At 45.2% G+C, this 24496-nt stretch overlaps 1 protein-coding gene across 1 annotated transcript in view; it reads right to left on the reverse strand.

The window, feature by feature from the left end:
• Window positions 1-394: 394 nt before the first annotated feature.
• Window positions 395-24496, reverse strand: part of USP13 (ubiquitin specific peptidase 13) — a 115229-nt gene continuing 91127 nt past the window's right edge. The window contains exons 11-21 of the mRNA XM_063131937.1: window positions 20779-20904; window positions 17216-17369; window positions 15970-16144; window positions 15369-15457; window positions 13018-13140; window positions 12109-12135; window positions 9942-10085; window positions 8598-8764; window positions 5880-6042; window positions 2795-2879; window positions 395-1641 (exon numbers count right to left, since the gene is read on the reverse strand). Coding sequence (XP_062988007.1) covers window positions 1548-1641; window positions 2795-2879; window positions 5880-6042; window positions 8598-8764; window positions 9942-10085; window positions 12109-12135; window positions 13018-13140; window positions 15369-15457; window positions 15970-16144; window positions 17216-17369; window positions 20779-20904 — 1347 coding nt within the window. The 3' untranslated portion in view covers window positions 395-1547. The remainder of the gene's footprint in view (window positions 1642-2794; window positions 2880-5879; window positions 6043-8597; window positions 8765-9941; window positions 10086-12108; window positions 12136-13017; window positions 13141-15368; window positions 15458-15969; window positions 16145-17215; window positions 17370-20778; window positions 20905-24496) is intronic.

Raw genomic sequence — 24496 nt, forward strand, 5'->3', positions numbered from 1 at the left:
TAAAGCTTCTCCTTAAAGGGCCATTGGCCCCATTTTTTAAAATCCTCTGTGGGGAGTGTGTAACAGGCATCCTTGAGTAGCATCAAACTGGAGGGAAACTGAAAAAGCAAACAGGTTAAACTTCAGTCCAGGGAAGGTATGCCCATAATGGCTGCCCAAAGTGGCTTGTGGATGGCAAAGAATCCCACCTGACCCACAACATTTATTTATTTATTGCATTTTTATACCACCCAACAGGCAAAGCTCCCTTGCACACTCTCATTTAAATATGATACTTCCCCATCATATTTAGTCAGAATTGTTTTAAATGTATGTGTATATTGCATGTTTTTCTAGTTTTTAATTTTTGTATCTTGTTTTTAAGTGTTTTTGTCTTATGGGAACAGCCCAGAGAGCTTCGGCTATGGGGGGCGGTATACAAATGCAATAAATAAACAAACATCAGGCTACACAATTCTGCAAGCCTCGGGCGCTCCATGTTCCTGCGGCTGGTGGGGCAGGGGAAGAAGGCACAACAAGAACTCGGCACAAGGTGAGCACTTGCAAACATGATGAAACGGGAGGGAACTGCCTGTCGAGGGTCTCCACGGGGTGTTCACCAACCCATATTTGCAATTCATGGCTGAGGAGGAAAAATACCCAAACTGGAGATTGCTGAGCCATGTGCTCACATGAGCTCTGTTGCTCACCCACAGCTCTTGCACATGAGAGCATGGATCTGCAATGGGAGGAGCAGGTAAACACATATACAAGTGGGCATACAGATGCGCTGAAATGAGCACTTCCTTATAAAGGGATCTCTGAACCATTAGCAATTGCTGGGTCAAAGGCATAGAAATACAAGATATGTTTTCAAACCAACCAAAGCACCATTTAAAAAAAAAAAAAAAGAACATCCAGATTTTCCTATATGGCAACATTGCAAGCTCCCTTAGCTTCAGTAGTAATTAACCTTAATTTCAAGCACTGAAATTCACAAAATATCCTGGGTTATTACATTCTGGGATATGGAGATCTATTCATATTTTTTTCTAACCATGGAGATACATTGCTCACAGCAAAGCAACTTTTCATGCCAGCAAACAAATCCTTCGCCGATTATTTAATCACTTCCGTCCAGGACAGTGGTGAACTTCCCATTCAAAGGCATGGCTGGTTAACATCACCGATTCCAGAACAGTCTCTCAGGGTCAAAAACTTTGCTGTGAAGTGGGCTCTTCAGAGTTCGGGAGCATCCTCCTGTTCTCCAGGTGCTTGTTGCAAACTCCATCAGTGATCAGAACAATCTTAAGGTCTCCACAAAATGTGTATAAATTTTTAAATCTTACAACGCACCGTGACTTAACATAAAATTTCTCCACTAAAGTTTAAGAAGGCATCAAATGACCCATCCTGATTTAAGCTATAAATAGTACCCAAATGTTTTCTTTTTTGCTTTCTTTTCTTTTTCTTTTTTTGGCAGTCCAAAGGCTTTGCTTGTTCAAAACAATTTTTTGGCAGAATAAAAAGGCTTATGGCTTCTTAAGGCCAAGGGACAGAAGTGAGGCCTAACTTGGTATCCTGCGATAAAAGTAAATATACCCCAGCTCTCTGGGTGGTCGCTCGGAGGCACAGACTTTAAGATCATTGTAGATCACCCACCTGAAGAGACAGAGAGAGGGGAAACGAAGAAAGAGATAGTGAACCTCACGAAAGCTAAACCCAATCCAACGGGGCACCTACTCACCCTCCTGATCAGAATCCTATTCTTAGCATCCTGTTGTCAGTCAGGGCTATGGTCCTTGGCAGATCTCACTTGCATCAACCCACATATGAGTACACTTGGAATACCTGGGTGTAGCCTCATGGTTTACACCTAATCTCTGCTCAAGCAGAGCCAACTTTGGAGAAGACAGGCCAGTGGTGCCACCTCCCACGGAGGTGACAATTCTCACCAACAACAAAGGAACTGACGGACCCATTCTGACACTGTATTTTTGCCATTTGATCTCCTTAACGCCACTGGCAGAAATCTTAAGAATTCCACCCCCGCCCCCACTCCTGTTTTAAGGGGAGTGGAGATCATGAGTTCAGAGACCTGCTGGCACCTGCTGCATTTCACAGGTAGAATTAAAACTGCCAAGATGTTCAGATTGTTATTCTCCAAATGCCGGCATGAACGCTAACAAGTGTAAGCACAATCATCTTGCTGGAAGGAGTTTAGAAGACAAGAGCATAGTGAGAATGGGAGACAGTGGGCAGTACCCAGCTGTGTCGTTCTGTTAACGTAAAGGATGTTGCGCTAGCAGAAATTAGGTTCTGAACTATGCGCAAAAGGAGAATCCTACCAAAGTTACGTTTGTGCAAGTGCGGTCGTGCAAGCGGTTGTGCAGTCTACTTGCACAACTCATTGTGTGGTCTGTGACGTGCAACTCTTGTGCAACCGCTTGTGCAAGTGTAATGGGCAACTGCTTGCACAGCAGAAAGGTTTGGCGGAGTTCTGCTAGTGCTATTACACTTTGCAGAATGACATGATTGGATACTGCCCACGGGGTGGAGTGGGGTGCTGAAGCAGTGCCCGGGGGGTGGGGGGGTGGGGTGGAGGATGGCTCTTGATTATTTAAAAAAATGGTATTTGTCTCGTCAACGCCAGTCCTAAATCAGTGCTAACTTGAAAGCCAGTCCCATCATTTTAATTGAACCTGTTTCCAAGTAAAAGTGGCTTGGACCACAGTGTCAAGCTCAAGAACTTTGGCCAACCCTTGAGCATCATATATAATTTTTTTTAAAAAACACATTAATAGCAGTGACTCACCTTCCCTCCTTTTTGAGATGACAAACATAATGGCCACTCATTGTAGATGTTCCCATGTGACTGACAAACCCAAAGAGTTCATATCCTGTGCAAGGAGATATCAAAGATGGTAAGGAAGGATGTAAGAGAAGTCCTTACTAAGCAAAGTTGTCCAGAAGTCCAACTTACCAATACCTTATGTCAATTATTCATTTGTCATAATTCCAACCTGCCTTTCCTCCAAGGAGCTGAGAGTGACATAGATATTTAGATGCATATCAGTCTTGCCAAAGAAACCAGATTCAGGAATGAAACAGACATTTGGAAAATAGTACAAAACATTCGCGGAGATCATAGTGTATGATAACTGCACACATTTTTCATTGCACACACACGGCAGAAGCTGTAACTCAGCATGGCTTCCCGGCACCTATACATCCTGCAAAGATATAGTGAAATACATACATGTGCAATTGTCATCTAAGATCACCTACCACAATTGTTTTAATGCTGTTTCCTACATAACAAGGGCATGTTTTAACAGTCCGCAAGGACACAGTTTTCTCTGGACTGCAGGAAGGAGATCCCAAAATATGCTTTTATATTCTGATCATCCACACGGTCCTGCAAAAGCCTTGTGAAAAACAAAGTCATGCACTACTTGCTATTGACGGACTACCCAAGATCACTCTGTTATATTTTTCACTGTTCAGAGATCTTAACTGTTGCCTAACAGCTCCATCCCGTGGTTAGTTTTAGATTTTTCCTGCAAAGAAAAATAATATGGCCAAATACAAAAATGAAGACAAAACTTGAATGGATCCAGGCAAAATTGAGCAATGCTTGCCCTCGTGGGTGCCTGTGTCTGGAGCTGCTTCTTATCAAATCTGAACCATGTCCTGCATAGCCTTCTAATGTCTACTCTTGCTTGCACTCTGGGATCTCTGGCTAAAACCAGCCTTGCTAACGAGAAAGCCAAAGATGGAATCTGTGATCTGCTGTACACCAGATGTAATGTGTTTGGCCCATTACAGAGCAACAACCACAGGTTTACCTTCAAGCATACATTCAACAGGGAGCTGCAGCCAATCCTGGCTCTTTGATGAATGCATTTTATTTTTATTTTTATTCTCTTTTTAATTAATTAATTACATTTCCATACCACCTGATAGCTGAAGCTCTCTGGGTGGTTCACAAACATTAAAACCACCAAGTACAGAGTACATCTCTATATTTATTTATTTATTACATTTTTATACCGCCCAATAGCCGAAGCTCTCTGGGCGGTTCACAAAAATTGCGGTTCACAAATATAATGGTTGTGTTTGACACACAGACATCTTTCTCAGCACAACTATCAAAATCTTAATCGCATACGTTAAGTATCATAATATGTGAAAAGGGCCAAAGCATTGGCTTTGCCAGCGAGGTTCTTTAAGGCAGTGACCATGACAGGCTCAACTGAAAATTCCAGCAGGATCTGCCGAAATCCCGAAATCAGTCATGACTGCCATTCTCTCTCTTCTGCATTTCCCCTAACATTCGGCCACTTCTAACATTTACACATGACAATCCTGAGGTTTGTGCTGGTCAAAATCCATCTGTTATACATATTTTGTACTTCTTTTTATATAGCCCTGTAAATGGCACACCGCACTTTACAGAATAGCCACAGCAAATTAGGGAGCCTACAGTTCACATTTTGACAGCGGTCATGAAAACAGAGGGCAGGAAGGGGCAAAGGTGTCCGGAGAGTGTGTGAGCAGCCAAGGAGGGACTGGTCTTCAGGAAATGTAAGTCCGAAGCCCTCTTGGGCCATGTGGAATTAGCTGTGTAGTTCGTTGGACTCTGGCTGGGGAGCATGACAGGCCCAATGCCACTTACAGCTTTAGAGCTGAAGCTTCAACTCTCCAATCCCGTTCAGCGTATATACCCTTAAGTACACACATGGGAAAGGCTTCAGCCCCTGCCCTTTCTGCCCTGATACAGCCAATGAGGGACTGCTGTAGAATCAAGTCGACCTGCACAGTCAGCCTGCAGGGGGAAGACATACCTTAGATTTCTGTGGATACTTTGCAACCTCCCAATTGCATGGTACACAAGTAGCCCAGCCAGTAGCACCAGCCGCTCTATTCGGTTTGTGAAAACAGCGCATGGAGAAGACAAAACCATGCATGCATGCCCAGGGACATACACACTCACATGCAGAGTCACTCAAATCGAAACGGGAATCAGTGTCACTAAAACTTTTATTTGGACCACCCAAAAATCCCGTGGCATCGAGTGGGTTTTTGGGTTTCATAGAATTCAGGCTAGGGATTGGTGAGTGAAACCTCTGGGGCCTCTGGAAAGTGCGCTTTGCCATCCCCTGCCCCGTGGCCAACCAAAGGGTTACGGGAAGCCCGCAAGCAGGATGTGAGTGCAAAAGCACGCTCCCGCTTGCGTTCCCCACCAAGTGGCATAATGAGGGATGCTGCCTCTGATACCAGAGATAGTGCATGCCCTCATGACTGCTAGCCACCGACAGCCTATCTTCCATGAATTTCTCTGATCCCCTTTTAAAGTCATCCCAATTGATGGCCATCAATACATCCTGAGGTTGCAAATTCCACAGTTTAATTATAATTAAAGGTATAATGATACTATGATTGTTCAGATATTTTTTTTCCTAATTGAATAACATGGCTGTCGGCATTTGTTGTCTACTCTTACTCAAGGTGAGACTAATAACCCTCTATGACAGTTAAAGTAAGTCAGATGAGGCTCTACACACAGCTCGGTCTGCAAGACATAAACAGTGAGCCCATGGAATACAGCTTTTTCTATGGTGATGTCACAATTACAGAACACCCCTGCGCAAGAGAGGCCCACCATGCTGCTGTCAAATTGTAGTCATGTTTGTTTTGCCTTGTTCGAGTTTTATTTAATTTATTTTGAGAACTGTTGTTTTCGAATTCTTTGTTAACTGCAAATTTTATACACAGCTGTATATCGCCCCCTTGTTAGTCAAGAAGCAATTCATAAATGAAGCAAATATGTTTGTGGGGGGGGGGGAATTAATAAAATATGGGCAATAACCTAAGCAAAGTATCCAAAGGAAACTTACGTCCAGACCCATCTTTGATCCTGGGACCCTCTGGATCGGATTCCGCAAGGATGTTGGCATTCACATGGTTCTCTATGTCCATGGTGTCCGTAACGGTTTCGTTCTCCTCCTCCACCTCTGGGTGACTGAAGATCCAGTCTAATGCATGCTCCAAGTTATTATTCTGCAAGCCAAAGTAGCATACAAAAATGAAATAGCCAAGCATCTCTGCCACCGTTGGTGGCACGTCTTTTAATGAGCAAAAAGAGCTGTTGCTGCATCTTTCCCCAAGAATGAGCGACACAGAAAAAGGCGAGGGGAAATACAATCCGATGGTCCAGTTTTTGCTGCAAATGCAGGTATTTCCATCATTGCAGAGAGGCAACTGCCTTACAGAATGTCTGGTGCTCACATAAGCAGCGTGGGCAATGACACTGAATCTGGAAGAGCATCTGCATTCCGTCATAGCAACCTGGTGGCCAGCATCTTATGTTTGCTTGTATGCCATTGCTGGTAACATAATCGACATCCACCCACACAGTTAAGCCAGATTGTAGGGGTTATGCGCTATGGTAATGATACACTCGCCTAACTGGGCAAGTGCCACCAATCCGTCTTAACCCTCTGGAAGGCAGAAGTTGCATATATTGCTAGGATGAGGTGGACAACATAAAAATAGGGCCTCGGTTGCAGCACAAAAAGACCGAGGCTTTGGGGCATCATGAATGCAAACTAGCTGATTTTAGCACAAGCATTTGGAAGCAACAGCCAACTTCATCCATTTTATATTTTAACCCACCCTTCCTCCTGGGATATCAGGGAGGTATACAAGAGACATAAAAACCACAGTGAAACCATAAAACAACATTACCGAAAAAACAAAAACAAATCACAGGCGTACAATTTTTTTTAAAAAAAATCTTTTAAATGCCTGTGCAAATAAGTAAGTTCTAACCCAGCACTGAAAGAATAACAGCACCAACATCAGTTCCACTTCAATGGGGAGGTTGTTCCAGAGATGGGATGCCGTCACAGAGAAGGCCCTCTGCGGAATTCCTACAAAACAAGCTTCCCCTAAAAGAAGAACCCAGAGAAAAGCATCCTCTGAAGTTCTTAAAACATGAGCAGGTTGGTCTAGGGAGAGATGATCCTTCAGGTATGTGAGTCCAAAGCCGTTTAAGGCTTTAAAGGTAAGCACCACATTGGGCTAAGAAGTAAAGGCAGCCAGTGAATGTCTGGGCACCACACTTCAAGAAGGATGCAGACAAGCTGGAGCGTGTTCAGAGGAAGGCAACGAGGATGATCAGGGGTCTGGCAACAAAGCCCTATGAAGAGAGACTGAAAGAACTAGGCATGTTTAGCCTGGAGAAGAGAAGACTGAGGGGAGACATGATAGCACTCTTCAAATACTTGAAAGGTTGTCACAGAGGAGGGCCAGGATCTCTTCTCGATCATCCCAGAGTGCAGGACACGGAACAATGGGCTCAAGATACAGGAAGCCAGATTCCGGCTGGATATCAGGAAAAACTTCCTGACAGTTAGAGCAGTACGACAATGGAACCAGTTACCTAGGGAGGTTGTGGGCTCTCCCACACTAGAGGCCTACAAGAGGCAGCTGGACAACTACCTGTCAGGGATGCTTTAAGGTGGATTCCTGCATTGAGCAGGGGGTTGGACTCGATGGCCTTATAGGCCCCTTCCAACTCCACTATTCTATAATTCTATGACTCTTCTAAGAACTGGTGTAAATATGCTCCCATCCAAGAGATCAAGGAGAGCTAGCAGGGTCTGCAGTCCATAAGCCCGCAAATCTGTCTCGAGACTGCAAACAGAGGGATAACGTTCAAGGAATAAACTGAGGCACCTCCATTCCTATTTTTGCTCTGCTATTTTGCACGCGGGCCTCTCGTTTTGTCACCTCGTTGTTCCCTCCTTTCCACGCACACTTTCATTTCTTTCTATGCCTGAAATTCTCCTTCGCCCACCAACTGCCAACCTTCTCCCTTTAAAAAGGATACCTTAAGGTTTAGAGAAGAGAAAAACTTTCTCAGGACCACTTGGTGGGAAAGCAGGATACGAATTAAACAAATAATAAACAAATACGTAAATAAAGCACAACAAAAGGGGCAAGAAATTAAAACGAAACTTCCATCAACCTGGAACAATAAAAATCCAAACGTATGAAGGCACTGAGGTTTATAAATTATACATTGCAGCTGCATGTTCTGGTTTTCCTTTCTGTCCTCTTTGAGTCCTGTCCCACTTGCATCTCATCAGTACTTCAGTGATTTCAAGCGCTATGCAAAGAGCTAACACACGTCTTGAGTAGAGAAGGACAACGAAGGGCTTACTAGATGTCGCAAAGAGCTTCTCTGTGTTGGTCAAAGGCTTGCATTCTCTTTAGAAGCCTTGGCCGGTTCTGCTATAGCCCCTTCTTGACTCTCAAGAAGTCCCTGGCAAAGAATATTCTATGACCAACCAAGACTTTGTCCTGACCTATACATACAGTAGAATGCAGCATCTACTTAATTCCCCAGAGCAAAAGTAATTCAAAGACTTCCTTTGTCGAATTTGCTGCTGCACTGCTGCTGCCAACAACAAGAGTTCATGTGCGGCACTGGATAATGACATTCATTTATTGTACCAGCTTTTGAAAGTCACGTTTGATGAGGGGATGGAGGCGGAAAATGACTGCGTCTGTGCTATAAATAAACCCTAAATAATTGCTGGACGACTCACCGTTGCCCGTAGCGCCTGAAGGGCGATATTCCGCTGGAAGCCCATAGAGGCAATGATGGCAATCATCTCTTCTGGAGGTTGATTATCCAGCCCAGCAACCCCTGATCCACCGGCCCCCAGAAAAGCAGCTCCTCCGTAACCGGGAATGGCTAATGGCTCTGCAAAATCTGGAACATAAATGGCAAAAGTCTGAAATCTATGCAGACAGATTGGCTTGTTATTTCTAATCAAAGTGTTCCCCTTATGAAACATTACTCCTCACATGGGCACACACAGAGACACTATAAAAAGAGGAAAGTGTCGCTTTATACAAATAAGCACAGCATGAGCCATATGAGCAGTGCTGATGGGAAGGGGAGAGACAGAGGTCCAATGCACCTGAACTGATCCACAGGCTGCCTGTTGATAAATATTTGCCTAGTTATCTGTGGTGAGTAGAAATCTTTCCTAGGTGACCAGGAGTTTGGAAACTAGAAGAGCGCTCTGGCCATCCATGAACCACAAATTACTATGTGGGCTAATGCATATTTTTCTGAATTATTGACTTCGGAAAGCTGAATAGCGGTTGCTGGGGAGAAATAGCAGGAGAAATATTGTTTTTATATCCTGCCTGTAGGCTTCTCAAAAGTATCTGGAGGACCACTGAGGGAAAGAGGATGCTGGATTAAATGGACCTTTGGTCTGAGCTAACAGGGCTCTTTTAATGTTCTTACAGATGTATTTGCAAGGCTGCAAAGCAGAAGACTAGGAGCATGGCTAGACGGGGCGATATCCCGGGGACTGTCCTGGGATTGTCCCTGTGCGTTCACATGATGCACAGGGCATCCCGGGAGCAGGGAGGGATGATTCCTCCCTTTCCCCGGGATATCGCCCTACCCATTAATTTTGATTTTTCCTCGGTCTCGGGATGATCCCGAGACTGCGGAACATGTGGCCTGCCGTCACGGTTTCCCCCTGGCTCCTTGTGAGTAACGCAAGGAGCCGGGAACTGGGCACGGAGCTCCTCTGTGCCCATCGGGGGTGGGGAGGGGGGAGTGCGAGTTTGTGTTTGTTTGGTTTCAAACTTACAATTTCGGTGGAGAGCTCATGCACTCCTTTTCCTTTAAGAAAAATAAATCCAAAATGGCGGCTGCACCCTCCACCCCCTCGTCTAGACATGCCCTACATGAGCCACTGAGTCCAATTCTACATCTATGATAAGCCAACCTAGGAAGGGGCTGTAAAAGAAGTGCATAAACCTGAGGTTTGCTTGCAATTCAACAGAAGCATGACAAGCACAGAGTTGTCCTAGCAAGCACAAAGGTCTTCGCTGTACATGGGCACACATCCATTCAGATTACAGACCTGGTTCTTCCATGTGTGCAATGATCCAGTTGAAAGCCACCTCAGCACCCATGTTGCCAGTATAGTAGACAGCCTTTCGGCATGCTTCCAGTGGAAAACCCATCTCTGCTAACTGCATCACGGAGGACTCATCAATGTCTGGTGCTAAGAGAGGACATTCCAAATGTGAAAGCTGTATAAACTCATCCTTCATCAACGGACAGGGCTATTTGTATCCTCTGTGTGCAATTTATATAGTACTGAGAATCTGTAACACACTGGTATGGATTCCTAGAAGAAATGTCTAGCCCTTGTAAAAGGGTTGGAGGCAGCATCAACCGGAGACTCAAACTAGAACAGGATCCAATCTGAAATGGGACAGACTTTGTACTTGGCAATTCTCTAATATCACCTGTGACCCTTACACAGAACTGTACCCTATGTGCTGAATTGACATTCACTTTTGCACTGACTGAGAATAATGTAAAAGCTGAACGTCAACAGAAAAAGGAAGATCTGTGCAAATTCCTAAAACGGTCTTTCATTTACAGTTTTGCTCTGAAGAATACCAAAGCATCTAACACAAATCACTCACAGAAATCTGGTCCCACACTACTGAAAGGCAAGCACAACAATGGTTATTACAGTTGAGGCCTCTGCCACTCTCCATGCAAGACAAAAAAGACAGCAATGCTCGCTAGACAAGCACTCTAGATTCACACCATTTATAGGAGCCTCAGCAATGGACCTGTCATTCAGGGTTAGCAAATGGCAACAGCCTCAATCTTTAGCTCTTTCAAGCTCAGACAGGCTTGCAAATATTATTATTCATAATCTGCAGGAGTCTGAAATTATGTAGCAGCAAGAATATGACATAGGCAGAGCACTGAGACTCTCAGATTTTCCTTTTTTTTAAAAAAAAAAGTTTCTAGTTCTTATGAGCGTGAAACTAGACTTGAATGTGTGAACCAAACCAGGTGTTCCTCCTCCCTCCCTCTCCCTTTTTCATTTGTGTCATGTCTTTAAGACTGTACACCTAGGGGAAAGGATTGTCTTCTTTTTTAATTAGAGAGAGAGAGAAGATAAAAATGATGGCAGTTTTCAATGATCTCATGGAGCCTGGCATTCCCTGAGTCACACTCATCTTTAGCACTGAAATACTAGTGCATTTGAACAAATTGGCAAAGGGAATACTGAATGAAGACTGCAATGTGTCAGAGGCAGTATGCCTACGTACATCAGTCGCTGGGGAACATGGGCAGGAGGGTGCTGTTGCACTCATGCTCTGCTTGTGGATTTCCCACAGGCAATTGGTTGGCCACTGTGCGAACAGAATGCTGAACTAGATGTTCTAATCCAGCATGGCTACTGCTATGATGTGAATATTGGATGTGCCATTCACAGGTCCAGTTCTAATGCTCTATCTACTCGACTACAAGGCCGGAAGCGTCTCCCTTACATACTAGAATATCACGTGCGGGGATATTTTAACATGAGGTGCATTCAGTAATGCAATTCCTTTACAGCTACAAAGTTGTGCATTCTAAACTGATTTGATCCCAGGAGGCCTTGTTAAAAACAACCCTAAATCAACTCTTTTTATTCCCATCTGACATAATGGACCAGAGGTCAGAAGATATCAATTTTCATGGAAGAGGTCTATCAATGGCTATTAGCCAAAATGGCTAACTGGAACCTTCACATGCAGTGGTATCATACCTCTGAATACTAGATGCTGAGAAGAAAATAATGAGGGAGGGCTGTCACCAACATTTCCTGCTTGCAGGCTTCCCAGAAATATTTGGTTGGCTACCATTGGAAACAGAGTACTAGTCCTTTTTTTTTTAATCTAGCAGGGCTGTTCTGATGCCAGTACATTAATCTAAGAATTACACCAAAGAAAATAAGCATTTCCACTTTTCAAACCAACTGCAGGGGAGGAAAGAGGAAGACTATTCCAACACTGAAAAATAGTCTCTGACACCCCCATACTATTACGAATCCTTCAAATAATCAAACACACATACACTTGTTGGGAGACGTATAAAGCAACAGCACAGTTAAAAGCCCAAAGTGGAGAAGCTTTCATGCATCTCTCTGCAGTTGCGGAACCTCAAAGAAGTTCACTACAGCAGCCATTTGGAAAAAAATCATACACGAAACCAACGAAATTAAACGAGATACATACGCTCCATGAAATGGTTCATCATGCCATCTGGAATTTAAGAAAGCAAAGTGAGGGAAGGCAGAGTGAGCACTAGGATGACATGAGAGACAGAGGAAGTTGGCCAGTTCTGCATTGGGGGTGAACACTGGGTCCTATCACAGCGACTGATTCAAGCCTTTTTAACATATTGAGAGGTTCTGGCTTCCACAGGACTAGAAGCTTCAGATCTGGAGATGGAAACCTTCGCCATTGGCTAAAATGGCCAGCTAACATTATGTCCAGCCCAGCTTTCTCAGCCATTTTGCAGCCCACCCCACCCCATCTCAACTGGTCTTCTGAGGTGCCAGATGCCACATATTTATTTATTTATTTATTTAAGCATTCTTATTCCGCCCTTTAGACAAAAAGGCTCTCAAGGCGGCTTACAAAAATGTTTCACATACACCCATCCCTTCTGAATCAGGTCAAATTCCAGTCGTGAACATTGCTCTTTGTGGCACACCAGGACTACTACACTGTCCATGTTGGAGTAGTTTTCCTCAACCCTGGCTCCCCTGCCCCCTTGCCTCCCCCTTGCTTACTTTCAGCCTGCCTCAGGGGAGCTCAATCTCTGCTCCTGCCCCCATGGCTCACAGAACATGCCAAATCCCCCCACAAAGCAAGCTTGGCAAATGGATCTATGTGCTGACACCAGAGAACCTGGCCTTGGTTCTATTCCCGGCCTCCTCTCTTATGAACCAACAAACCCCTTGTACAAAATGGCTGCTGTGCAAAGGGCGTGCCATGGATATGTCGGAGCTGATCATCCAGGAAGGCGTTCCATGCGAACCGGCAGGGAGCAATAGTGACAAAGGAACAAAAAGAAGATCAACTAACAGTTGTGGTGGAGAATGGTGGGGAGGTAGAGATCCTCGTGGTAGCAGGCAGTACCTTTGGGGTCATCGGGAATGAGAATGGGTGGGGAGATGTCAGGAAGTTCCTCCTCTCCTGGTTGAAGGCCTGTAGCACGGAGGTGACTGATGTCCAGAAGATCTGGCATGTCTATGGAAACATCTGCAAGCACAGCAGGGCAAATAAGCCTATAGGTAAGCAGCAAATACATTGCGACAGGGGTGGGCAACTTGTGGCCTGCCAGACACTCTGGCACAAAACTCCCATCAGCCTGCACCATAGGCTATGCTAGTTACGGCTGTTGGGAGTTGTAGGCTAAAACATATGGAGGGCCACGGGTGGCCCACCCCTGCCTTACAGGAACATTACACTGTGCTTCTACACCCAGCATCCCGTATTCTGTGCTTTATTGCTAAACCAAAGACATTTGAGAAACGCCCTTCCAAAACAAGGGTTTGCAATTCTTGACTCTGAGAACGCTGGGATTCCCTAACAGCTCATCAAGGGCTTCTGCATGAGGAGTGGTGGATCAACTCTAATCATTTCCCCCCACAACATGTGGGTGCACAGGAGTCCCTGATGTATTCTAAGATGCACTGTCACTTCATGTGGAATGACAGCCAAGGCCTAACAGGCCTGGCTCGTGCCCCAGAGTAACTGAGTGCACGTCCTAAAACCTGCCCCCAGAATCTTCAGCTATTTATTTATTCATTATTTATTTGTTTATTACATTTCTATACCGCCAACAGCTGAAGCTCTCTGGGCGGTTCACAAAAATTAAAACCACAAATACAGCAAAAAAACAAATATGAAATATGAAAGCTTAAAACTACAGTACAACCAGAATTAAAACCTACAGTAGAAGCACAGAGCTATCCACAGAAAGCCGTGGGTGCCTATGGTCAAGAGGGAAGCAGATTCGTTGAACACTTGCTCCCAAACCCCCTCTAAATGCAGACACTCTACATTACAGCACGCCATTACAGGGAAATCTTCAAATGCTGCAATCAGAATACATTATTCAAATAAACAATACACATCTTGCTGTTTCTTAATTTTACATGGCTGGGGTTTCTGGCAAGGAAGAGTCCTGGATTGGGGGTGGGGGCAGCAGGATGTATTCTGGACAATAAAGAAATAAGGAGGGAGGGGGGTCATTTATGGTAGGACAGTCTCCTACCATCCCATAAGTAAAGGAGGGGAAGGAGATGATGAAAACCACTCAGAGGAGTGGGAATCCTATAGTTTGTCAGCAACAACAGAAAATTCATTGGTTGGGGGTAGGGGCATCTCCAGCTTCTATAATTGATGAGCAAATCCTTCATCTCTATTGCTGCTGATGCAAAGCATTATCCTAGATTACTAAACCAAATTGCTTGGCTGTCATTATAACATGGATGCCAACGGGGGTTCAGTTTCCTCCTTGATGCCAAAGACATACAAAATTCCTTTGCTGGGATGCAACTGAGAACAGCCTGGTTTGTACTTTCCACTATTTACGAAACTTTCCTTAAAATTGGGTCGGGGAGAGGTTTAAGGAAATAGACTCTGAAAAATTCCTCTTAAAGCAAAGCAGAGCCCTGTCTTCATGGCGTTGAGCTAGTACCGCCTTCCCCCAAAACACCGCAGTTTTTCTTACCCGGGGTGGTGGCGGGTAATCCCGATGCCAAGGATGGAACGCAAGGTTTTCGGCAGTCATCTGGGTAACAGAGCTACTCCCACCCCCGCCCTCTTCCTGGTGAAATGCAACCAATCACCAGTCGCCTTCCACCAGGACTGCCCCCCGGATTGGGCCCAGAGCAAGGTCAGACAGCGGAAGAGCCGTACTGATCTCGCTCTCGCTGAAAAAGTCGGGCTAAGTCCCTGAGACTTTTTCAATGAGCAGCTTCGCAGGAAAGTCCCGCAGTGGCTGCGAATCTGCAGCTGTTTCATATAACCGACGCAGCGCAGATTCACAGCCACTGTAGAGCTTTCCCTGAGCAAAGACAGCCCCCAAAGTACAACAGCAAGCTTAGGACACGCCTATACGACAAACAGAATCCAGCTATTATGGCTGCCAAGCAAGGAACTATAAGAACTGTAAAAGGAACAAGGAGAGTTCAAAGAGTGCTGATCCACCCCGCTCGCAAAACAGCAATTCCCAGAGTTCTTTGAGGAAAAGGGAACAACAATTAAACCAGTTTTAACATGGCTTCGATTTGGAACACTCCGAAGTCCCTAATTTGCTAGGTTACATTTGCTTTTGGCATTCTCTTCATTAAAAAGGAAGAGTAAGTCCACTGACTTCTTCCCCCCCACCTGCATCACCCCATGAATATCCTTGGGAGTACACAAACCTTACAAGAACCCGTAGGCGATTCAATGTGGAAGTGTGTATTCGAGGCACATACCAAGCTTTTTGGGTATCCAGTCAAGGCCAAAAGTGAACTTCTTTATCTGTACTACCAGGTACTCAGGAAATGAAGCAAAGCGTGAGGTTCTGGAAAACAAGCAATTTTATGTGAATGAAACTGAGCCACAAGAATGCACAACCATAAGCAAACAGAACCATGGTCCCGTGAAAAGAACCAAAGAACTTGGAACAGACTCAGGATCCATCTAGTCCAACACTGTTTCCAACACTGGCCAACCAGATGCCCCTGGGAAGCAAAGAAGCAGAGCCAGATGGAGATAAGAATATAAGAAGTGCCCTGATGCTGGAGCAGACTGAAGGTCCATCTAGTCCGGTGCTCTGTTCACACATTAGCCAACCAGCTGTCGACCAGGGACCACCAAAGCAGGACATGGTGCGACAGCACCCTCCCATCCATGTTCCCCAGCGACTGGTGCACACCAGCTTACAAGATTGTTTGTTAAATTCTGTTTGTATTCTTAAACCATTCAGGAGGTTGCAGCTGAAACACCTTGAGAAGGCCAAGCCACAAACTGGCCCCTGCTATGTTCCATCACATCTGATACGGTACACCACTCCCCTCCCTCCAGAATACTCACTTAACACCAGCAGATTTGGCTTGAAGGGCACTGCTCCAGAAGTCGTTCACATTCTCTGGTTCAGAAAAGGCCTGCATACAGGCACTAAAAGGGATCCTGGCACGTACAAGCTCCGGAGGGGGCCTCCTGGCTGTTTCTGCTTCTCGCCTCTTCAGTTCGTAAGCAATCAGTTCATCTAGCCAGAAGCACAAGCAACACTGAAGGAACACCTCATTTAGATAAGGGGCACCTCTACATAAGGGACCACCTTATTCAAGCCGCTCAGATAATTAAGAAAAACCACTGTTGTCTTCTCTTGCATGCAATCTCCCCCTAGTCTCTCCTCCGCTAATATTAGCCTTGGTTCATTGTTTTGAAATCCAGGATATGAAGTTAAGGATGGAGCTGGTTATAAAGCCATGGTTAGAGTTAATGATGGTAATAACAGCAAATCAGAAATAATTTTTTTGGGGGGGGGGCATTAACACATGATGGGAGCAAGGGAGAACTGTTACAACTGCACCAGCTCTTTGCCTCTGTGGTGCCACAGCAGTCTACCTTGAAGCTACCTTGAAGTCTACCTTTTACATCTCAAATAGCTGTGATTCATTTGAATTTTAACCAATTAGAAAAGAGGAATTCTTACATTTTGCAGAAACACACACATAGCAGCAACAACAGCAGCAGCAACAAATACTGAACTCTGCAAAGTTCAGCCTTAATGTACAGCAGTGGTTTTCAGACTGCGTTCCAGGGAATCTTTGCCCACTACCAATCTACCTCTGCAATGCATAGGCTCAGGGGAGTGTTCAAGTTCACACACTGAGTTCAAGCCAGTCAACAGTCAGGTACAACAGGCCTGACCAGCATCATGGGTGAAGCATGTGCACCCTAGAATCCTCAGTACCATCCCAGAGTTTCATGGCATAAAACATGGAAGAGATTCCCTGAAAAATCCACTGATCTGCATCATGTGTTCCAATCAATTAATCCGGGCTCAGAGTCCAGGACATTTTAAGGATAGAATGGATGCACGTACATCACTTGATGAGACGTGGCTCCATTGAAAACTATTGTGCTGGGGTGGCATTAGGTGAAATGGAAAGTTCTGTCAATAGAGTTAGATCTGTAATGGTTCATTCACACATGCAACTCATAACGATGCTGAAGTGACATGCACGTGCAAATGAACTCTTTACTGTAAGGAGTTTAACCCAGAATTTTGTTTGACAATCAAGACACACAAGCTTCCTCATTCCTGCCCTACCTTTGTTTGCTGCAGCCTCCATCGCCACAGGCAACTGCATGAGATAGTCCACCCTCTCTGTGTATCGGACTTTCCTGGACTGGCAGCACTGGGTACGCTCTTCCACCAAGAACCGGAAGACATCGCTTGGGTGTTCTGAACCGATGCGGTTCCTCTGGAGGGAGAGATCAGAGCCAACCGTTTGGGCAAGCGTGAAAACACGAGAAACCCTGAACAATGGAGGAAGACCCCAGGCAGCAACTCCTTGCCATGCTGGTATTGCCCAGGTTCTGAAATGGGTGGTGCTGGATTGGGTAGGAACCGCAACACATGGGAACGAACCACACAACAGTAGTTCCCATGCCACCAGCCTAACAGAAGAAAGGGCCCTTAGTTAGCATGTTAGAAGTACTAGGCAATTAAAGAAAGGCCCACACCGATACACTACAACAGCCTTCTCCAACCCGGTGCCCTCCTGATATATTGGATTACAACTCCCAGCATCCCCTAGCCAGCATTCCTGCTCCAGCATGCACCATAATGGTTGCATTAAGTTTACATGATCGGATTGATGCCTACATTTTGAAAGTATTTATGTCTGAAAAACTTCACATGGAACACAAGACAGGCAAAAAAATTTTAAAAAAATTCTCGATCTCCAGTGAAAAGCTGCAGATCCTTATCTGCCTTCACTTTCTTTTCAATTCCTTCACTGATAGCAGTTAGCATTTAACAGCAGCGGCTGAGGGGCTCCCTCCCCATTAAACATACACTAAAGTGTTCAACAAAACATAAAAAGAAAAAAATGTTGTGTGTACACTTGGATGGAAATTAAGCACTTTAAGTCTCATTGATTTCAATGGCAGAGTTATGCAGTGCTCATTTCCCGTACTGGAATCAATAGGGTTTAAAAATGCTTTGCTTTGGCTGGATCTTGCCCTGCGATCACAGTACACTTATGTACTAATATTACATCTTGTAAGTAGCCACTTCACTTTCAACATCGGCAGCTTTTCTCCTTGTAAGAATAATTGCAAGAGATCTGGGATGAAATTGGACATGAGTCACACTAAGTGGGTTTGAATTTTCGGGGTTGCAAGCATTTTGTCTCCAGTATCCAAGGCAGTAAGCCTATGTGCAGCAGTTGCTGGGGAACATGGGTGGGAGGGTGCAGTTGCACCATGCCCTGCTTTGCTGGTCCCTGGTCGACAGGCGTGTCCCTGAGCTATGGCCTACGAAGAAGCATGCATACTGTCCTCTTAGAATTACAGCATTTGAGAATGTAGGTGAAAAAAAGAGAAAAATCCCCCCCCCCATAAGGACATAAGAGCAGACTTATCTAGTCCAGCATTCTGGTACCTATAGTGCCCAAACAGATGCCTTTCGGAAACCCGCAAGCAGGACATGAGTGCAATAGAGCCCTCTGGCACCCACATGTTCGCCCAAGTGGTTGGACCATGCTCCCCAGCAACTGGTAATCCAGAGGCATGTAGTCTTACAACTTGAAGTTGCCTAATGGTGACTCTCAAAAACTGTTCATAGAAGGCTAAAGGAGATAGCATTTTGGGGCTAAAATTGGGCGGAGTCGGGGTAGGGCTTCTGGCTTTCAGTGAGCCCCCATTTCTCTTCTCCTTTATCCCACAATTCAAGCACTGATTGGCAGTAGATTCGGGGCAGACAAAAAACAAGTGCTTCTTCGCACAAAAGTGCTTCTTCAGCATTGACTCACAAGTTATGGTGATGTTCATTAGCTTAGGTGGCTTTAAGGGGAAATTAGCCAAATTTATGGATAATACATTCATCCTCCAATTACTAGCCATGATCGTTAAACAGAGCATATAGGCTCAGGGGCACTAAATTAGACACTGGGGAAGGCTGTTACTTTTAGTCTCTACTTGTGACTTTTCTAGAGGCAACTGGCTGACCACTGTCGAAAACAAGATGCTGATCAAGTTGTGCTCTTGTTATGAAAACCTTGTGCTGATCAGGTCTCGGGAATGTGGCTGATACAAAGAAGGCACTGGAATAGGCTAGGAAAAAGCTCACTTGCTGACTTCCACCCCTCCATAGAGCAGGCACATTTCATACTTTGAGAGCAACCCATCTGAACATTGGGAGCTGCTCTCAGGGCTGACCACAGACTGTGAGAATCTAAACCTTTAGTATCCATGATTGTGATACGTCTTCATACTATCAGATATTCATATCTCATAGTGGGTAGTGCCAGCTCCAGGTTTTGGGGGGGCCTTGAGTAAGGAAGTCTTAATGGGACCCCTCCTTTACTGAGTCTACCTTTTCACTGCCTCCTCCTTTTCCTCCTCCCTGCTACCACTTCCTTGCTTGACAGGCAGAGGGCATGTCTACACCTCCCGGCGATCCGGGAGGGAGGGGGGAGGATCTTGCGATATGCTGATCACGAGATCCTCCCCCTGTGTTCACACGCAACGCGCGACGTCCAGGAAGGAAGAACGTCGTGCCTGCCATTTTTTTTAAAGAATACAGGAGTAAGTCATCCCCCCCAAAAGCCACGTCCCCGCTCCCTATCCCAATGGCCCTGGACTCTTCCCATCCCAGCTCCTTCCCTCAGATGACCCCCGCTACTTGTGGGGAAGAGAGAAGAAGCCGGGACAGCTGGCCACACCACCCGCGGTCCTCGGAATTGTCCTGGGACCATGGGGAAAAGCGAGAGAAAAAATGGTATGCCACTATCCCAGGGAAATGGAGGGGGTCATCCCTCCTTGCTCCCGGGACCCCCTGTGTATCATGTGGACGCACAGGGACGATCCCCAGGATATCGCCCAATGTAGACATGCTCAGAGAGCCAGTGAACAGACAGGCAGTGGTATCTGCTGCTTCTCCTTCTCACCACCACCGACAGGTGAATAAGCAGGTTGCAATGGTGACAAAGAGGTGCATATCCCGGGCGGGAGGTTGACAGCAGGTCCCCTGCTGGGGTGTAGGCCCTCAGCAAGTGCCCACCCATACCAACGTCAGCCAGACGGTTATCAAAGCGTATGCTACTTTCTAATCAAGTACTATTGGCATTATTGGATAGTGGGGAATTACTTTTGCACTATTATGCACTACATGAAAAAAATTTCAGCCTTGCCACATCAGTGTTTATGAAACAAGCCTTGTTAAATAAGTACTCATCTCCCATGTCAATATTCAAAAATCAGTTTAAAAGACTCCTCTATTGATTTTCATTAAATCCATGTCATGGCATTCTTTAAGGTAAAATATGACAAGGCACTCCGTGTCTCTTCATCCAATTGATTTATTTTTTCAAAAAAAATTGAATTGATTTAGCTAAGTCAGTCATTTGAAACAAGCCCAGCTAAATCAGCAGTGTTTTCTTGGTAAGGCTCAAATAATGGTCTCCTTTTCTTCTTTAGACTCCTCTGCTTCCATATTTTATTTGTAAGCTTGTTGAGGCAAGAACACATCTTTCTTACTTATGTTCATCTGCAAAGGTACCATGTACGCTGCTGGTACTACATCAATCTGTAAATAAAAGATGAACATGCCTTCTGCTTGTTACCTAATGTAAAGAAGACAGAAACAGCATTTAATCCTTTGCTCACCTCTATTAGATTTATAAGGTGCAGGAAGAACTCTTGGGCATCTTGTTGGCGATTGGAGGAGAATTCAGGGTGCCCTTTGCTTACAAAAGCTTTGAACATGCGGGGAGAAATGCCATTGTGATGAGGCTAAAAGACAGAAGAAATAGGTCAAATATGTATGGTAATAAATGTTGCATTACAGAGGACAGAAAGTGCTGTCATCGTGGTCCTTTATGTAAGACCTTCACATTTTCTCAGTAATCCTTACAAAAAAAGTCTGTTATTCCCATTTTATCATGGGATAAGACATAATCACAAAGATAAACATAAGAAGTCCATGGGTGAACCAATGAAATTCATACTGCCACTTCATAGAGTATGTCCATTCTGCATGTGCTCAGGAATGGGAGCAAGTCCTGAGCATGCCCCACATCCCTCCAGAATACAGAACGTCATTCACATCAAAACATGTATACTCCAGGTTCACATAAATATACCTTTTGTGTGTTTTTCTTCTGCCCATGAATTCCTTTGTTGTGGCAGAGGGATTGTTCAGATGCCTTGCTGACAAACAGCCTGTTTGCTTTACAAACAGACACTCAAGACTGAGATTCACTCTTGCACCTAATGTGGGGAGGGTGTGTGTGGCAAATTACACATGACCTTAACTGAGCTCCCCCCACACCTAGAATTTGCAGGGTGGGGAAAAACGTCCTACTGAAAGAAATGGCACCTTATTTTGCAATGGAAATTGCAGAAGTAGGCTCCCAACTGTGATCAGGACTTGAGTGTGTGTTGTTGCTTTACTTGCCACACTAGGTTCTGGATCAGGAGGCCATGCCAGCAACCTGTGAAAAAAGCCCTGTACTCAAGGGCAGAACTACGCAGTTAAGGTCATGTGTAGTTTTGGTCATCATGTAGAACCTTATAGCTGGGTGAATGCAAATCAGGCCTACTGCAAACACACCCCTAAGTCCAATACAAAGGAAAAGTAAACACATAAGGGCCATTCACACTTTACACTACACTTGGGCCCTTTCTACACCTAAGGATTATCCCAGGCAAATGGAGGGATCATCCGTGTCTGCTCCCAGGATCCCCTGTGTGGCATTTGGATTCACAGGAACGATCCCGGGATATAGGGCTGGTATAGACATGCCCCTAGATTGCATCGGTGTCTCCCAGGACACACACACACAGTGTGAAGAGGAATGTTGCTGACCATACACTCAATACATGCCAGGAAGCCATATCCCATCACATCTCTCTGGTGCATTTCCACCATATGTGCCTGAGTGCTTAGGGGCACATGCCGTCACATACACTACCCTTCCCCAACCTGGTGCCCTCCAGATGTTTGGAGATGTAACTTCTCGCATTCCTTACCATTGGCCATGTTGGCTACGGCTGATGGAAGTTGGTCCAAAATGGTGGAGAAGGCTGACTTACACTTTGCATGTTCGCTGTAAGGAACATCAGTGTAACCTGGCAGGCATGGAAAGTGTGCAGCAGCTCAGAAGAAGCAAGAGGGAAGTGGATGGGGGAAAGAGTAGATCCCATCATGTGATTGTAGTGATACTAACAACAGAAACTGTTTGGGCTTCGCTCACATAAAACCCTCCCCACCCACAAAATTGACAGGGACCAGCATGTACCATGCATTTTATATGAAGTCTTTCACATTCTGCACATCTATGGAATAGGTCACATGGAGATGAAGAATGCTACTGGGATTCAGAAAACTGTTTTGGATAGCACACAGTGTCCTCCACTGACCTGCATTAAAGATAGGACAGGCAGAACAAATCTCCAACTGCTTTATATGTTGTTTATTCCTGTGCCAGGATGTTTTAGGAGGGGGGGGATAAAACAAGCCTCCCTGGCAACAGTCACCCTAGCTCAAGGCTGTCTCAAATACCCAAACTGGAACAGCATCAAGATTCAGAGGTGGTTACCCTTGGTTAGCAACCCCTGTCTACAAGACCAAGGAATTCCAGGCTCTTTCTGTCACATCCTTGAGCAGATTATCTTGAGTCATTCACAGAAGTCACAGTTTTTAAGGTCACTAAGGGACACTGGGAAGTTTTAAAGCATGTATTAGAGAGCGAGGATTGGCCTGGCTCCATGCCACACGTACATATGGGTAGCAAATGCATCTTGCTGCCACAAAATATGTGCGGTGGGCGTAATGTCCTAGGATCCAAGAAGGGCACGTCGAGAACCCCTAATCTTACCATGCATTCTTCTCTTTCTTCTTTAAATTTTTTAAAAACTTTTAGTAATTTGCAAAAACACCTGGGCCACATTTGACCCACCTGAGGTCCCAATCTGGCCCTCTGGGATTCCCCAGAAAGCCCCGCCCCTTCCCTGGCCCTACCCCCCTTCCCCTCGTTTGCTGATCGTTGGGTGATTTCCCAACTTTTCCACAGTTTCCCCAAATCTTAAAGACTGAAATGCCTCTCCTGAGACTTCGTTACTGACATTACGAGCTCCACCCACCACTGGAATGTGGCCCGATACTTCTCTGAAATTCTCTCTCTCTCTCTCTCTCTCTCTCTCTCTCTCTCTCTCTCTCTCTCTCTCTCTCACACACACACACACACACACACACACACACACAGAGGTTCTAATTCCCAGAATTCTTTGGCTAGAGAGGAAGGCTATTAAACTAGTTTCAGCCTCTGCAGTGGTCTTTAACTGGTAGACTGCAAGCCAAAAATGGGTTGCAGTATCAGTCCAGATGGGTCATGTCAAAACTGTTGCTGCCATGTTGGGCAATTGTGAAAGTGGGTCTCATGTTGCAGGTCTGAGGTGGGGCAGAGTCTGAGGTGGGACTCAGGTCTGGGCCAACTGAAAACTAACGTGAATGTGCCCATTACTGTCTAGCCCAACTATCCTCCAACAGTCCAGCTGGCTCATCTCCTGCTGTCTTTCACATACGTGCTTTCAGGAAACAAGGCAGCTACAACCTACGTCAACCATCTTGGTTTTTCTTCCATCTTCCCTCTCCATTTCCTATCCCAACCCCCCATGTGGGAGGCAGGCATCCCACTTGGTTAAAGCTTGCTCTAAGGAACTTCCTCCTGATGCCAAACTAATCTACTGCAGTGCAGATTATGGTGTGTATTTATACACACAGAGGGAGAAAATTCTGGGCATGCTTTCCGCATCAACAGTTGCAAAACACTTTTGCTAAAAATAAGCTGGGCTGGATCGTTCAATCTCTCAAATGAATGCTTTCGGCAGGAGGCATCCAATGACGTCCAATGGTGGATGGATTCCAAAGACACAAGAAATTAAAAGACACAGCAGCTCTCTATGAAGTGCGTTAACAGACACAATTTAGCGTGCTTGTTATTCATGTAAAAAACCCCACCAAGGATACATTTGTATAAGTCAGGGCAAACGTTCTTCACACTTAATTTTGCATGGTTTCCAAAAGTTAAGACTAGAAGGAAATATCAATCAATCAATTGTTATTTATTATGGTCGCAGACCAGCAAGGAAAAATGGAAGTTAATTATTATTATCCTTGTTTCACAAAGGGAGCTGAAAAGTGGCCATCCAGTGCGTATTCTGGCTGAGCAGGATTTGAACCAACTTTTCGGAGGGGGGGAGGCCTCCAGAGGGTGGTAAAGTAGGGCAGTTGTCAAAGCCTTGAGACAAAGAAGCTGACCATCACACTGAGATGGTCAGAGGAAGCTGGAAAACAGAAGGACCTTTGCTTTCCCTACGTCTT

This window comes from Elgaria multicarinata, chromosome 8 (genome assembly GCF_023053635.1).
Source record: "Elgaria multicarinata webbii isolate HBS135686 ecotype San Diego chromosome 8, rElgMul1.1.pri, whole genome shotgun sequence".
NCBI lineage: Eukaryota > Metazoa > Chordata > Lepidosauria > Squamata > Anguidae > Elgaria > Elgaria multicarinata.